Below are 17561 nucleotides of genomic sequence, written 5' to 3' on the forward strand. Positions count from 1 at the left end.
TCCTCATACACCCTAAGTTCCTGCCGAAGGTGGTGTCGGAGTTCCATCTGAACCAGTCAATTGTCTTGCCAACATTTTTTTTTCCCCATCTTCGTGCCCAAATTGTCAAAAGCAGCTTGCACACCTTGGACTGCAAGAAAGTGTTGACCTTTTACGTGGAGCAGACGAAGCCCTTCAGACAATCCGCCCATTTGTTTGTCTCCTTTGATCCCAACAGGAGGGGAGTCAGCATCAGTAAATGCACCATTTCCAGTTGGCTAGCAGATTACATTTTCTTCGCTTATTCCCAAGCTGGGCTGACTCTAGAGGGCCATGTCACGGCTCATAATGTCAGAGCCATGGTTGCGTCGGTAGCCCACTTGAAATCAGCCTCCATTGAAGAGATTTGCAAAGCTGCAACTTGGTCTTCAGTCCACACATTCACATCTCACTACTGCCTTGAGCAGGATAGCCGATGTTACAGTCAGTTTGGGTAATCAGTGTTGCAGAATCTGTTTGGGGTTTAGAATCGAACTCCACCCTCCTAGGCCCATTTTATTCTGTTCCAGGCTGCATTCTCAGCTAGTTTGTATATAGTTTCAGGTTAATCTACGTTATGTCCTCGCCATTGCGAGACCCAATTGACCAGTGTTTGTTGTTTGGGGTGAGCCTGGATGCTAGGGATTCCCCACTTGTGAGTATGATACAGTCTGCTTGTCCTCGGAGAAAGCAGAGATACTTACTTGTAGCAGGTATTCTCCGAGGACAACAGACTGATCATTCTCACAATCCCGCCCACCTCCCCTTGGAGTTGTTTCTTTACTTTCATTTATGTTTTTGGATAAAACTGAGTAGCGCGACTGGCAGGAAGGCTCTAGCAAAACTTTTTTTCTTTTTGCTATACATTATGCCAGTTTCCGGGCCGACGCAGATCGTCGACCCATTTGTGAGAATGATCAGCCTGCTGTCCTCGAAGAATACCTGCTACAAGTAAGTATCTTCACTTTTTCAGCATTCTAGTAAAATGTGCATTGATGTGTGGTTAAGTACATGTTTTTAGAGTACTTCACTTTAGGACCCCTGATAAAGCCAATGTTTTGTCAAAATACTGCAGTGTTAGGTTTCTTTCTTCATCTTGAAGCCACTGTTTTTGTTAACTGATATTGGATATTACTCCTAGAATTCTGACTCATGGTTTGGTTCCTTCCCTCCATTTTTTTTCTTTCTTCCTTTTCTTATGTTTTGGATCGTCAGGGCCCTGTGTTTTTTTATGACAGTGTTTGATGGTTTGTAAATGATGGGCGTGAGTACTGGAATTTGAGTGTATAATTCAGGTCCTGCTAACCTGGAGTGAGTGATTATGCGAATGATATATGAATGTAGGGAGGTTGCATGCCTTTTTGGTATTGGTAGGTGCATATATTTGCTCAGGAGGTAGACACTGCCAAAGTCACTTTCAATTATAAAAGTGCTATGCCAATTGACTTTGTTTTGAAAAGCATTGAAAAATTACTCCTGCACTAAAGCCGTTACCAAGCTTTTTCCTGACCCATTAAAACAGTTGCAGAAATGTATTTGAAGTAAAATAAAAGGTGGCACAACTCTTATAAATTTTCATGGAAGGAAAACAAATTACATTTTCATCCCTTAGGAAGTAACAGAAGGTATGTGGGTACAATGAAAATTAGTAGGACTTGCTTACACTAAGCCAAATAAAACAGTGTGGCTGACAGAAAACAGCCAAAGACATATCTGACTCCAATAATGAAGTGGCTGACACCACCTCTGCACACCAAATAGCAGTAAAATATCCCCTTTATACGACAGTTACGCACTAGATAAGAATATTCAGATGCTTTGTTCCTAGTGAAGGACCAATCTTCCAGAGGTGATTCAGTCCCTGAAAAAGAATACCCACACATTCCTTGCAGAAAATATGCAAATTCGCAACAGTGGAATTAGTGTTCTACAATGGATTACTTCTTCATATGGGACTGTCATTGATTCTTCAGTTCATAATAGTATGTGCATATGTTCTAATATTTCCTAAAGTAGCTGAATAAAAATAATTAGAAGAAAGTTATGGCCTCCATCCAAGTCAAAACCTAATGACAGCTCCAGGTGAAAAATTCTTGCCAACTCGCTGTCACTGTGCTTGTGCTGAAGCTAGAATTTGTTTGCATTGCTAGTCAATATTTCATAAGGGATTTGCATAACTGCTCTAACTGCAGTTTTCATGAGACTGAGAAAAACAACACTTTACATTTACATGCTTTCATATCAGTGTCAAGTGTGGTGACGTTAATGTATGTTTTGTCTGGAACACAGCTTAGATAGAACTAGCCTTTTATTTTTTAGTATTTATTTAGGGTGAGTCTAAAGGTTATAACAGCCTGCTTTGGCACCAATTCATGGTTATACCTGAAAGCATTTTTGACTGGCTTTAGTTTTCTTTTCAATAAAACTCAAATTTTACAGAATGCCCTTGATGATGGTGATGGGGGGTTTTTTTTAGGTTAACTGAATGCACTTCATTTTTCAAGTAGCAAAAGATGTGACCAAAACCTTCATCTGCTCTCACTTAACAGTAGTTAAACACCGGTAATTGGAAAGCAAAACCAGTGCTGGGCAGACTTCTACGGTCTATGCCCTGAGAGTGGCAAGGACAAATCAAACTCGGGTATACGTATCACATACCATGTAAAATGAGTTTATCTTGTTGGGCAGACTGGATGGACTGCACAGGTCTTTATCTGCTGTCATTTACTATGTTACTATGTAGTTTGGTTTTAATGGTGCCTGTAGGATTAAGAAATGAAGTGAGTACTAGCACAGTGTCCTTAATTTAAACAATTTTTTATTGGTAATCAAGGCCAACGTTATCAACAAAAGAATCCAACCATTGACAATAAACAGAATTTGATCAACATACCAATATTGATACTGTCAGATAACCCTATGAAAACTACCTGTCCCCTGTGCACTGTTCTTTTTAAACTGAGCAGGAGTCCTCCCAGTGGGGGATCTGTTTCACTATCCCATGTTCAATAGTGAGAGACAGGCAATCTCTTAGGTTTCCAGGGAACCTGTCTATCCCTAGCAATTCAAAACAATACTGAAGCACCACCCCCCACTGGCAGGAATGCAGTTGGAGGACTCCCACTTAGTTTAGAGGGAACAGTGCCCCATGTTGCTTCTTGTCTATAAACGCCTGATGTACATTGTAAAAATTAAATCTATTCTATCTCAACAATAAAGCTACTATTTCCCCAATCAACAATGTGTCAGTGGTCTTTTTGTTAAAACTGACTCCTTATATTTGAACATTATTATTGAGATTATGGGACAGAAAAATCTATAGCCAGTAAAACAAGGCAAATCATACATTCATCATCAGCAAAGATCCCCTGTCCTCCTCCCACCCCTTTAACCCCATAACATAACCCCTTCCTTTGCCACAGGGTCTTGGTTCTTATGACCCCCTGAACTAAAAAGAAAAATTCAATATTTATAACCTCATGTCCCCCCAACCATCCCTATACCTTAATTTGGACTAGACATCTCATATTCCCAGCCCGTTCTGCCCAGTATCGCACTGTATTTAGTTGAACAATGGACAGATATGAATGAATGTTGGATAATGAAGAGATTAACAAATATTAAGCTATGATGAAAAATGTATGAATGTGCAAGCAACCAAAAAAGTAGAAAAAGGTTCCAAGAAACTGCCGGAAGTTCAATATCTTCAATAAAATAAAAAGGTATGTGAGTTTTAGTGGAGAATAAACCTTTTTATTTTATTGAAGATATTGGACTTCTGTTAGTTTCCTGAATCTTTATTCCACTTTTTTGGTTAATCTGTAAAACAAAAGATAGTGTTGTATTAATGATGATATCCAGACCCTTCAAGGAAACTTCCAATGGGAAGCTCACCCCATTCAATTTGATGTTTTCACAGGGTATAACTGCTCCAGGAAAACATTTTCCCTTAATTTCAGAAGATATGAGGATACCTAATTTGCAACTTTATTTTATTAGTCTGCACTATTTTTCTTCAATATCAGACATTAACACCTTGCCCCAGTAATCTTCCACACAAGTTTTTAACCACAGAGTTAAAACCCCTTCTTAAGCTTGCATTCCCAGTTGCTATCTCCTGAAGGTCAGCTTATAAACCTTTCCTTCCCCTTTCTCTATGGATAGCTTAACTCCAAGCCCTCCTCCTTCTGTGCAAACAGTGCACTTCTTCAATGAAGAATTTACCTTCCAACCCTTTTCTGTGTTTTAATTTCTCTTTCCAGCTGCCTTTACTTCCATGCCTCATATGTACTTCTCCAGGGGTGGTTTTGCTCCTAGCTTTCTCCCCCCCCCCCCCCCCCCCCCCCCAAGAGCATTTCTGAAAGAGCAACTGTTTCTCAGTTTTTCCTGGCTTCTTGTAGACCAGGCTTGTCCAACCTACGGCCCATGGGCCAGTCCGGCCACCAAGTGCTTTTTTCTGGCCCTTGGAAGCTTAGCAACTCTTGTGATACTTACAGCAGGATTCCTGCTTCCCCGCCACAACTCAGCTCTCTGTAAGCTTGATCCATGTGGTAATGGAAGTTTGGGTTGGTCTTGTTTCAAGTCTCACAAGACCAACCTAAACTTCCAGCACCAGATGGGCCAAGCTTGCAGACAGCTGTGTCGCAGTGGGGAAGCAGGAATACCACTATTTCTTCTGCAGCTGAAGCCAGGAAAGGGGGGGGGTCTACATAGAAAGAGATTATGTGAAGGCTGGGGTGAGGGGGGTACATATGTCTGTGTGAGACTAAGAAAGACTGGGTGAAGACTAGGAAGGGGAAAATGCACCGCTATATTTTGCCACTACTTGAAGAAATATGCAGCAAAATACAATAGTGCATGCTTTGGCCCTCCAAATGTTCCAAAATATAAAATGTGGCCCCTGATAGAAAAAGGTTGGACAAGCTTGCTGTAGACAGTACCTGCCTCCTGGGGTACTGCTTTTCTTCAAGTCCCCCCTTTTCCTCTGCAGGCTGCTGTATGAGTCCTGGGGCTTCTCCTCTCTCTGTGGCCAGAGCTTCTTAATATTGGGCTAACTTTGTGCACAGGATCAGCCACACTCTCCTACAACTGGATGCTCTAATGACCAATCTGCTCAGCTGTAATAGGCATGGAGGCATATCCTCATTTCCCAAGCTTTCTGCAAGGCAGTTGATAACTACTTTGCTGACCTACATGGATCAGTCCATGTTACAGCTCCCAGGATTCTTGCCATTATTTCCCAAGCTATGTGTTTGGCTAGCTTCCTGGTTTTTGCTTCCTTCCTACCCCATCCTCCAAGATCTTATGCTGTTTCTGCCTCATGTAGTTTCCAGGAACCTGACAGGATTATTTTATAAGTAAGGACAATTTTTCTTGGTTTCTCTCCCCTTTCTTAGGGAAAACTGATGCTTTATTTCTGTCTGCTCCCCTTTCTTTTCCCCCTTTCCTCCTACTTTTGGCTTTTCTCAGGAAGCAACTAGCTTAGTGGGCTTTTCCACAACACCCTATTGAGGGGCATCCCTCTAGTACCTACTATACACAAACGTTTCACCAAACCATACAAAGATATATTTATATATAATATATATTAAGCTATTGGTTGAACAAAAACAATTAAAAAGTTCAGAGCATTAATTCTAAATCATAAAATTCTTCAAGCTCTTGAAATTAATATTTAAGTAACTCAAAATGTATCTTGATCCAGTGACTACTGAAGAAGCAGGATATTCATTTTGGTGCTGCTGTTCTTTGCTAGGCCTCTTTTTGAGTCTTTTTCAGTACATTCTGTTACCATTTGTACAGTTCCCTCTCTTCTGTCAAAAGTGGTAACTGCTTCATGTGAATTAGGTGGTTACTCTTCCTTCTTTCCAGAAGTCTTCCAAAGGAGGATTAGGTATCACTCTGCATAAACTGGATACTCGCAGGACCTGCACCTGTTATCTGGAAGTTACTATTTCCTTTTGCAAATCTGATCACTTTTTAGAGGCCCAGGTAACAGTTAATCAGCTTCTATCTCTGGCATGTAGAATCAAGGCAGCAATTGAAGCCGCATACATTCTTAAATCATAAAGTATACCTGAAAACTGTCTATGCCTAGTTAATGAGAACTCAAGTGGTTTCTTTGGAAGAAGCCAGAGTAGTGTCTTCAGAGAATATTTGTAGGGTAGCGATTTGGTCGATGCTACATTCACTTGTCAGGTATTATAAGGATGATGTCTGGGCTGGGGTTGACAGTAACTTTGTCCTTGTTCCCCCCCCCCCTTCCCCCAAGGGATAAGCTTTGGTACATCCCACTGGTCTGTCCTGATCTAGCAGGATGATAAGGAATATGAAATTTACTCTTACATGATGATTTCCTTTAATTGAATCCTGCTAGACCAGTTCAGAACCCAACCTTGAAAGACTGAGGGTTTGGGATAGTCTTTGGGTCTTTGTATGCTACTAGTTTTCAAATAGTTTCATGTTCTTCAGCGTTATCCCAAACAAATATTTGGGGGGGGGGGGGGAGTTGTCCTCACATATTTTATCTGTTTCTACTACTAATCATAGCTTTGACATCATACTGCCAGGATCCTGGCTGCACTACTTATTATATTGGTGATGACATTAGAATCTTCTTCCCCCCCCCTCCCCGCCTCCATCTGATGTTAAGGGGACATAACCCACTATCTCTGAACGTGTCTAGTCAGATTCAAGGATAAGGAAATTATCAAGTAAGAGTAAATGTCACTTTCTCTGATTTGTGAGATTTATTAAATCACAATCACATATTGTGATAAAAGTCCTGGAATCACTTATTCTCTTTTTGTTTTTTTGTTTTGATTGTGATCTAATAAATCCTGCCATAGAAACTTTATTCATGAGTGTGTAATATAGAATAATATCAAGAGATTTCTTTCAAAATTTTGTAACTGAAAATCATTTAGATAGAGGAGGTATTTGAGTGAAAATGTTTTAAACTTCTCTTACCAAAGATATTTGAGTGACCTTGAAATATGTGACAAGGTTGTTTATAAAACATGCATGTAATACCTCAATTTCTGTAACCAGGTCAGTGCAGTTTACATAACTAAAATTCCTAGAGTGGTGAAAAGGAACACCATTAAAACAGAAGAGTGACTACTCACATTAGTAATCTAAAACTCATGGGAAGGGAAAAGAATAGAAGGGCAGTTGCTCATTTCCCAAGCGGTTTGGACACCAAACAGCAATCAGTAAACTCCTTGTCTTGAATGAATATAGGGCAGGAGAGCATTCTTACATCTATTTATAGTGATGGAGATTTCTTGCAAAGGGGCCAACTAGTTTTAGATTATTGATAGTTTGGTGTTCATAGCAGTGGCGTAGCCACAGGTGGGCCAGGGCTCAGGCCCACCCAACAGTAGCACACATTTAGCGGTAGCTGGTGGGGATCCCAAGCTCCACCAGCTGAAAACACCTCCATGATAGTAATTAAAATGCTGCTCTCCACAATACTGGCACCTGTGCATGCTCAGTTTTCAGCACATGCCTACTGCAGACTGCCAAGGTGGAAAGAAGCGTTTTCCCACCAGCTCAGATATTTTTCTGGTGGGGGTTGGGAAGAACACTTGGTGCTCACCCATTTCTTGCCTAGGCCCACCCAAAATCTGTTGTCTGGCTACGCCCCTGGTTCATAGCCTAATTTGCTCTTTCAAGGACATGGTAGAGTAGAAATCAATTGCTAATGAGAAGGTATTGGTGAACATCTGAGCAATGATTGGGCCCTGTGGTCAAATTTGAGGCCTGTAATTTTGTATTTCGTTTTTCAGGTGTAGCTCAAAACAAGTTGCAATCAGATACAGTAGGTAACCTCCCTGCCCCCAAAGGGCTTACAATCTGTGGTTGTTCCTGAGGCAATGGAGGTTTAAATGACTTGCTATAGATCACGTGGAGCTGCAGTAGCATTTGAACAGGGCTTCCCTGGTCTGTCCACTGCTGCTCCAACCATTAGGCTAGTTAGATGAGTAATACTGATCTGATACTATCATTCCAGATCAAAATTATCCTCGCACTATGGAGGTGATTCTATAACTGTGTCCATTTAGCTGCCCAGCTACCTCAGGCAGTAAACCTTTTCTAGAAGGACACTTAAGTGCATACATGTTCTTATGGAGTAGTAGTGTAAGTTGGCATTTGTGTGCCAAAATGTAGATGCACAAATTTATACCAGGTATTCAGCATATATGGGCACACCTAAATGTGACATTTACATGCTCAAATTACAGTCTTCTGTAAATTGCATGTATAAATCTTGACTGGTGAGGCTCCTACCTATGTGATGCAATTTTTAATTTTGCTTTATGGTGCCACTTTGAGGTATATTACTAGGGACCAGTTTTTATTATGTTTTCCGGAAGTAACTAAATTGAAGTTAAGTAAACATCATTCTGCATCTTTATAATTGTGGAATGCATTACCTACAGCCTTGAAAACTATTGACGAAATAACTATCTTTCGCAAATCACTGAAGACTCATCTCTTCAACAAGGCCTACAAAGAGAACCCATAGCCTTACAAAATTACCTCACCAACCCACCCAGTTATGAAAGTCCACCTTCTATACTAACCTGCCAAACACTTTCCTTCTCTCTTTCCCTACTTAATCTTTGTACACTACCAATTGTATCTGATATCCTGGAATGACTGTCATAACAAAACTCTGTAAGCCACATTGAGCCTGCAAATAGGTGGGAAAATGTGGGATACAAATGCAATAAATAAATAAATATAATATCAAATGGTATCAATATGGAATGGGTTACCTGTATCACTTAGGGCTTGAAGACATTTGAGTTTTCGAAAACATTGAAAGTGTTGTTTTTTGTAAAATGTGGTCTTTCAAACTCTTTTAATGATATGAATCATTATGCAGTCTATTAGTGTATTAGATTTTGTGGTTTTGTAGTCTCAGTATAATGTAATTACTGAACATATTGGTTTAGTTCTCTTTTTCTGTAATCCACCCTGAACTGTACAGGTTATGGTAGAATATAAAAATTGATATAACATAAGTGTCAGCCTTACCTGTACCATTCCAGTGCACAACCCCAGTGAACACTCCTCTTAATATGCACTAAGCCATTTTAGTGCATAATTACAGAGTAGCACTTAGGCGTGATACTGCCATTTATGCACGTAAGAGTACATTTGCACGTCTGGATGACAATATTCTATAAATTTAAGCGCATAAATGGCACTTACATTTAGGTGGCCTGCTGTAGAATGAGAGGGGTATATCTTCAAAATTACCACAGACTGCTTATAATATTAATACTGTGTGGTTGATTGGGGTTTGGCAAAAAGAAAAGAAAACTATTTGAATTTGTAAAGCTAGATGAGATGTTCTGTAACATATTGTTTGTTCAGGTTGTGTTCCCAGATTTTGAAACTCTTGACCCATACTGCCTCTTAAAGAAAATCAATTTCTAATTACCATTGAGAGTTGTACAGTGGTTAACAGTTTTTATCAATAAAAGCATTACAGAAGAACTGTTTTCCAAACTAGCTGTGTTAAATAGTGCTAAATCCTGTTCCATAATTACCTGCCTTGGCATAAAACAATGCTCAAGCCTATCGCCTATTTTCAGTATTCCATTTCCTGCTAAACTCTTCACAGTTCTGTTTAATATTATCTTCCGTTCCTTTGGATCTGCCCACGTAAAATGGATATTAGATTTCTTTTCTTTTGGTATGCTGGTGATATTTTTCCATTCCAGGAGACAGTCTTCTGATGGATTCATGTGTTGTGCCCATGTTGAAAGATGGATGACTGATAATTGTTTGAAAATTAATCCAGGATAAAACATGTCCTAAAGATGATCCTAACCTATTTTGGACAAAAATACACTTATATACAGCAATTAATGACTCGGGGACTTTTATAGATTCTGCACTTACCATGGATGATGATGCGGCTTTGGTTGCTAGGGATGGATTTGTAACTTCAAGCTACTGTGATAAATCATGTCATTTATTTTAGAGTATAGTTTGAAACAAGTGTTGCAAACTATTGTTATCTCACAGCTGGATTATAGTAACATTTGTCTGTATGGTAGACTAATATCTCATTTGCAAAATGCTGCAGCTAAGTTGGTTTTGGAAGGTTCCCAATGAAGAGAACAGCTCCTAATCTTGTTGAGCTATACTGGCTACCAATTTATGCCAGAATACAATTCAAACTAATTTTTTTCCTCTGCCTCCATCTGATGTTAAGGGGACATAACCCACTATCTCTGACCATGTGTAGTCATATTCAAGGATAGGGAAATTCTGTATGGCTTGATGCTTACTTACATAGGTAATGTTGGAATTAATCACTGTTTGAAATCTTGGTTGTGTGGCATGCATTTTACTGTTATATTGATGATTCATTGTAGATCAGCCCCCACTTTTCTGTCTTTGTATTATATCTATATTTCAATTTTGTTACAGATTTGTTTTAGTTATAATGATAATATACTTGAATTATGTTTCACACTATTTTATATTGATATAGTTTGATGTAATCTACTTGAAACTCCTTGAGAGTTAACTGTACTACAATTGCCAAATTAAATTCTATTGAAAAGGGTTATATTCAAACTATAACGATGGCTTTACTATATTCAGTTTCTAAACTGTTTACAATACTTAAACACTTAAAGTTATTTACTGCCTGTGTTGTGCTTTCAGTAATATTTTCAATTGTATTGCCTGACATTTATGGTACTTGTCATTTCGGTTTATGTATGGTCCTCTAGGTTATTTTAAGCTCTATGATAAAGGAATGTGAACAGAAGGTGGAAAATAGGACTGTTCAAGAGCCACAGGGGTAAGTAAGATGTTATTTTATTAATATTTTGGATGACTAGATATAGAAAATAATTTTATACAGCATATCTAGGTTGAAAAACAGACATTTAGGGAGCAAAGGAGCATTTTTATGAACTGCACAGAAGTGCCATCTAGGGTGCCCCATTGTTCTCCTGAGATGTCTGGGGGACCAGTCTGATAAAAAAAAGCTGGCTCCTCCTACATCCCAGTGGCTTGATATTCTATGTTTTGCACTTATTCAGGTTTTTTTTTATTTTTTTTTTTAATGGACCAAAAAACAAAAAGGCCAAAGCACAAAACCTGCCGTATCTCTCCCTTCCCAGCCCAGCAATGTTCTTGCAGTTCCCCCCCCCCCCCCCCCCCCCCCCCCCCCCCCCCCCAGTGCCTTAAAATCACCTCCAGTCTTCGCCTGGGCAGCAGTACTCATAGGCAGCCTGCACCGGAGCTGTCTTTCTTGCTCCCCTTCTCATGCAACTTCCTGTTTTTTGAAGGGCGCGATGGTTCAGAGAGAGACGTGGTGTTGACGCTGCCTGGGAAAAGACTGGAGGTGATTTTAAAGTACAGGGGGAGGGAGATTCATGAGACTCCTCCTGTTTAAAATTCCTGGCTTACACCACTGTTCCATACTACACAGTTTTATACATTTGTCTTCTCTCAGACAACATCTAGTTGAAGAGCTGTAATCTGTTTAGCCTTTCTTTCTAACGTAGGTGTTCAATCCCCTTAATTATGTTTGTTGCTCCTCTTTGCATTTATTATTAGTACTGCTGTATTCTTTTTGAGATGTGACCAGATGCAGAGGCATTATTTCTGTATATTTATTTTTGTATTTATAAACATACTTTCCTAAACAAAAACTTCCAGAATCCAGTGGATTTGCAGGCCCTGAGACAGCATGGTTTTACTACAGGCAGATCTTGTCAGACAGATCTGATTAATTTCTTGACTGGTTGACCCAGAGAGTTGGAAGGAGGCAGGGGGCTAGATGTGATGTACTTATATTTTAGATTTGGTCTGCCTGCTGTTGGTTAATCAGGAGCAGCTTCTTAACAAGCAAATAATAACAATTAACAAAATAGTTTCAGCGTTAAAAAGGTCTAGGATCTTCGTAAAGTATTTTCTATGGAGAATCTCCAGAGATAGTAATATATCTTGAGTATAATTCAGAAAGCGAAGGTTGCAAGCCCTGCGGGTGTTCTCCAACATTTCCATTTTTAAATGCAACATACAATAATTTTCACAAAAGAACATGAAGAAGCCTGCAGAGTCGCAACCTGAGTTTGAATCCCTGAAACTTGCTTATCCAAAGTCAACAAATTAGCATCCACATTAGCCATTTTAGTAACCACCTGTTCAGAGAAAGCTGCTGTCTGAGCTGTACCAGATCCTTTCCATTCATGAGTTAACTTCCAAATATCTTTCAGAATAATCTCCGTAGCTGTTTCCTCAACTGGGGCCCCTACACAAGAGTTCATCACCTTAATAATTTCAAGAAGCTTTGAAAAAGCAAATGAGGCAGTGCAGCAAAATCCTGCTGAGACACCAGGGGTAATGGAGATACCTGTTGGGAATCCCCTGCTACTAGAGAAATTAATGGAGGGGAAGCGTTCTCTCTGGGGGACTCAGTGATATCAGAGGCAGACAGTATCTGTGCACCAAGATGATTCTTCGTCCCTACAGGGACTTTGTGCTTATCCATTGGACCACTTTTAACTAGGGTAGAAACCTTGGGCTTAACAGCCCTTTTGTTTCCCCATAATAATGATTTCCAAACCTGTAAAAAAAAAAATAAAAAAAAGAAGCTCCCCCGGACAGAACTCTTCGGTACTCCAAAGGGGTAGAGTGTTCCCCTTAGGACACGCCCCTTTGGCCATGTACCACAGAGATGCCAACCCCTTGATGCTCTGGGAAAGACCTGGATGACATCAGTGGGCTGTCCTCAACAACACCCGATGGCAGAAAATCTTACAGGCTCTTAATAGGCAAAAGCTTCTATAGTATTTTTGCAGGAAATACATTTAGACTCTTCAGAGCTTACTAAGCTGAAAAAATGGGTTGCAGAGTACAATGAGGCGCCAGTGGTCTCTGAAAAAGCAGGGGTTATTATTTTATTTTGAAAAAGCCTTATGGTAGAGAAACAAGAGCACAATCATAGACAAGGAGGGCCGATACATATTGGCAGATATGATGGTAGCAAGACACTTACTCTTATGCAATGTTTATATGCATCCAATGTATACAAGAAATTTTACTTTTCTTTGATAAATCACCCACAGACATTTGATGATGTCCTTAAGATTATTGCAGGGGACTTTAACAAAGTGGCAGATTCCTTATTAGATAAAACCTATAAAACAGAGAAAATTGATAGTTCCAATGGGATCCCCTTACTTTTTGACTCTTGAGGTCCCGGCATGTTGTAGCGAGTTCTCCACTCCCTGAAGAGGAACTTCACTCATTTTACACGCTCCAGGATAGAATATATCCTAGTTCTAAGAGATCTGTTTCTGAAAGTTGTAGATGCTTTAAAAACATAAGAATATCCATACTGGGGCATACTGATGGTCCATCTAGCTCAGTATCCTACTTCCAGGATACTGGACAGAATCCCAAATAGTAGCAAGATTTCATGCTACCAATCCCACCCAGGGACAGCAGTAGCTTTCCCCATTTCTATCTCAATAGTAAACTATAGACTTTTCTTCCAGGAGTTTGTCCAAACCTTTTCTTAAATCCAGATACGCTAACCGCTGTTACCACATCCTCTGGTAACACGTTCCAAAGCTTAACTATTTCTTGAATGAAAAAATATTTCCTCCTGTTCATTTTAAAGGTATTACTATGTAACTTCATTGGGTGTCCCCTAGTCTTTGCATTTTTTGAAAGAGTAAACAATTGATTCACGTTTACCCATTCTACACCACTCAGGAGTTTGTAGACCTCTATCATATCCCTCCTCAGCTGTCTCTCTTCCAAGCTGAAGAGCTCTAACCTCTTAAGCCTTTCCTCATGTGAAAGGAGTTCCATCCCCTTAATCATTTTGGTCACCCTTCTTTGAACCTTTTCTAATTCCACTGTATCTATTTTGAGATACAGCAACCAGAATTGCACACAATACTCAAAGTGAGGCCTCACCAAGGAGCAATACAGAGGCATTATAGTATTATTTGTCTTATTTTCTATCCCTTTCCTATGATATGCTCTATCGAGATTTCAGATCATGCCATTATGTGGATGACACTGGAATTGGGTGGGAGGGGGGATGAAAAAAAAGACCTAGCTGGAGATTCCCATTAGATTTATACTTTGACCACAGATTTGGTGATACCTTAGGAAAATGGAATGTTTTTAGGTTGTATAACCATCGGCATGAGACAGATCCCATATTATACTGGGAAACAGCCAGTGGTGTGCTGGTAAATTTTTAACAACAGGCTCTCTCCCAGGTCCACCTCGGCGCCCCCCCATCCACCTCTGCACCCCCCCCCCCCCCAAAAAAAAAAAATTTGCAGAGCTGACTATAGCCGGGGGGGGGGGGGGTAATGCATTACTCTCTCCAGGAAAAAAAAATTAAATGATCCCAGGTTCCAATCTAATTCATGTTTAATATGGGATAAAATGCCATAAATAAGTAAATAAATATAACCTTTTAACGTTCAGCACCTGATTCTCAAAGTGGACATATTCCAAACACTATAATGAAAATAAAATTATTTTTTTCTACCTTTGTTGTCTGGTGACTTTGTTTCTCTGATCATGCTGGCCCAGTATCTGATTCTGCTGCTCTCTATCTGTTCCCTTGACTCTGTTTCCAGGGCTTCCTTTCCATTTATTTCTTTTCTTTCCTCCTTTCTTCTTCATTTCTGGTCCTCCGCAGACTTGACTGTACAGTGGATCCAGCTTCTGCCTATTTTCTACATCCATGTGCAGTTTCTCTCCTCACTTCCTTTCCCCTCATCTAATCTCCTTCCTCTATCTTCCCTCCATGTCCAGCATTTCTTCTCTCTCCCTTCCCTCCCCTCCATCCATGTCCAGAATTTCTCTTGCCCTCCCCTCCATCCATGTTCTGAAACTCTCCTCTCTCCCCTGCCCACCTCTATCCATCCATACCCAGCAATTGTCTTCTCTCCCCTGCCCCCCTACCCATCCATGCCCAGCAATTCTCTTCTCTCCCCTTCCCCCCTCTATCCATTCATGCCCAGCAATTCTCTTCTCTCCCCTGCCCTCCATGCCAAGCCAATTGTATTCTCTCCCCTGCCCCCCTCTACCCATCCATGCCCAGCAATTGTCTTCTCTCCCCTGCCCCTTCTACCCATCTATGCCCAGCAATTGTCTTCTCTCCCCTGCCCCCTCTACCCATCCATGCCCAGCAATTGTCTTCTCTCCCCTGCCCCCCTCTACCCATCCATGCCCAGCAATTGTCTTCTCTCCCCTGCCCCCCTCTACCCATCCATGCCCAGCAATTGTCTTCTCTCCCCTGCCCCTTCTACCCATCTATGCCCAGCAATTGTCTTCTCTCCCCTGCCCCCCTCTACCCATCCATGCCCAGCAATTGTCTTCTCTCCCCTGCCCCCCTCTACCCATCCATGCCCAGCAGTTGTCTTCTCTCCCCTGCCCCCCTCTACCCATCCATGCCCAGCAGTTGTCTTCTCTCCCCTGCCCCCCTCTACCCATCCATGCCCAGCAATTCTCCTCCCTCCCCTGCCCTCCCCTCCCGCTCCCATCCATCTTTCTTTATTACCTCCGTTGAAGTGCCGCATTAAAGCCCTGCTGCCCATCTCTAGCCTTCCCTGTTTGCTTCTGATGAGTTTGTGCCCTAAGGGCACGAACTCATCAGAAGCAAACAGGGAAGGCTAGAGACGGGCAGCAGGGCTTTAAATAACGCGGCGCTTCAACGGAGGTAATAAAAAAAGATGGATGGGAGCGGGAGGGGAGGGTGGGGGCGAAGGACAATTGCTGGACATGTTTGGGAGCGGGAGGGGAGGTAAGCATGGCCTGTGATGGAGCCCTCCTGGCATGCTTACCTCGTGTAATGGAGCCGGCTCAAGCACACCACTGGAAACAGCTAAAGTAATGTGCAGTGAGATTATTGCCTTCTTCAATTGTTTATAAAAGGCTAGAGATCAAGGCTTTCTTAGGCTGGAACATAAATTGAGAATGGAAAGACAAATCTGTGGGATTTGTCCAACCACACAAATTAATTCTAGTGACTTTGTAATAAGGCAGGTAAACGTCTTACAAACCTGATTAAAACCTGGAACTGCTTAAATAGGGTGTAGTTTTTAAAAGATCTACATGGGAGGATAGTGAGATCTGATTGAGAAATTTGAAACATTTTTAAGCAATTTTTGCTGAGCTTTATAGGAACGGTGATACAAACAACTTGGAGAGTGACACATCTTCGTTGAGTTCAGAGTTGCCGACTTTGAGCGAAGCAGAACAACAATGCTTAATGCTCCTATAAGTGCAGAGGAGGTATCCTGGTTATCCAGCAGAGTGAGTTAGGAGAGGATATCTGGCCGAATTTTGTAAGATCCTGCAAGGCGAGAGGACTGATCCCTTATCAGCTGTGTTTAATACAATGATCTTGAATCAGAAAATGATGGATACTTTGAATCAGATCCAGTTAATAGTCCTCCCTAAACCTGAGAAAGACCCTTCTCTTCTGGAATCTTACAAGCCTATTTCACTATTGTGTTATGAAACAAAACTTTTGGCTAAAATCCTGGCAAATCACCTGGCCCAGTTGCTACCTGGATTTATATCAGATCCACAGGTGGGGTTTATCCAACATTGTCATGCTGTCAAAAATATCAATGCACAAGAAAAACGGGGATAGGGAGAAAAAGTATCTCTATGTAAAAAGGTCAAACTGTAGGGATGAACCAATGGTCTTCTAATGCAAACAATGAGAGAGGATAAAAAATAGCAATTTATTAATGTAAACAAAAGGGAAAGGGCCTTTCTGAGGTTTTTTGCAACTACATTCAAAGCGGTTTACATATATTCAGGTACTTATTTTGTACCAGGGGCAATGGAGGGTTAAGTGACTTGCCCAGAGTCACAAGGAGCTGCATTGGGAATCAAACTCAGTTCCCCAGGATCAAAGTCCACTGCACTAACCACTAGGCTACTCCTCCACTCAAAAGAAGACAAGCCCTAAAAAAGGGCACTAGCAACAGTAGTTCATACACTAATCCACGCGCAGGTGAAATCAAACTCAGATGGAAATAAGTACATAAGTGTTACCATACTGGGACAGACCGAAAGTCCATCAAGGCCAGTATCCTGTTTCCAACAGTGGCCAATCCAGGTCACAAGTACCTGGCAAGGTCCCAGAACAGTACACTACATTTTATGCTGCTTATCCCAGAAATAAGCAGTGGATTTTCCCAAGTCCATTTTAATAATGACTTATGGACTTTTCTTTTAGGAAGCTATCCAAACATAGAACTGTGTTTCAGCTAAAAATGCCTGCATCAGGAGTCAGTCTTATGTCACAAGCGTACATGTAGATGATGAGGCTTGGATTTCCTTTCTAATCCCCCAAAAATGCTTCAAAGGAACAAAACAGATGACCACCATTTAAACATCCTTATTGATCTTCTCATATTTTTTGGTCGCTGCAAGGTAAAACAATATCAAAACAATATTAGAGCAATCTTGGCCATATTGGAAGAGGTCAGTGCCCTATCTACTGGTAAGTTTCA

General features: G+C 40.9%; 1 protein-coding gene across 2 annotated transcripts in view; it reads left to right on the forward strand.

The window, feature by feature from the left end:
- Positions 1-17561, forward strand: part of RELCH (RAB11 binding and LisH domain, coiled-coil and HEAT repeat containing) — a 447561-nt gene that overhangs the window by 402474 nt on the left and 27526 nt on the right. For both annotated transcript variants that reach the window (XM_030203226.1, XM_030203234.1), the window contains exon 28: positions 10779-10849. In XM_030203226.1, the coding sequence (XP_030059086.1) occupies positions 10779-10849 (71 nt within the window). The remainder of the gene's footprint in view (positions 1-10778; positions 10850-17561) is intronic.

This window comes from Microcaecilia unicolor, chromosome 1, assembly GCF_901765095.1.
Source record: "Microcaecilia unicolor chromosome 1, aMicUni1.1, whole genome shotgun sequence".
Taxonomy (NCBI): domain Eukaryota; kingdom Metazoa; phylum Chordata; class Amphibia; order Gymnophiona; family Siphonopidae; genus Microcaecilia; species Microcaecilia unicolor.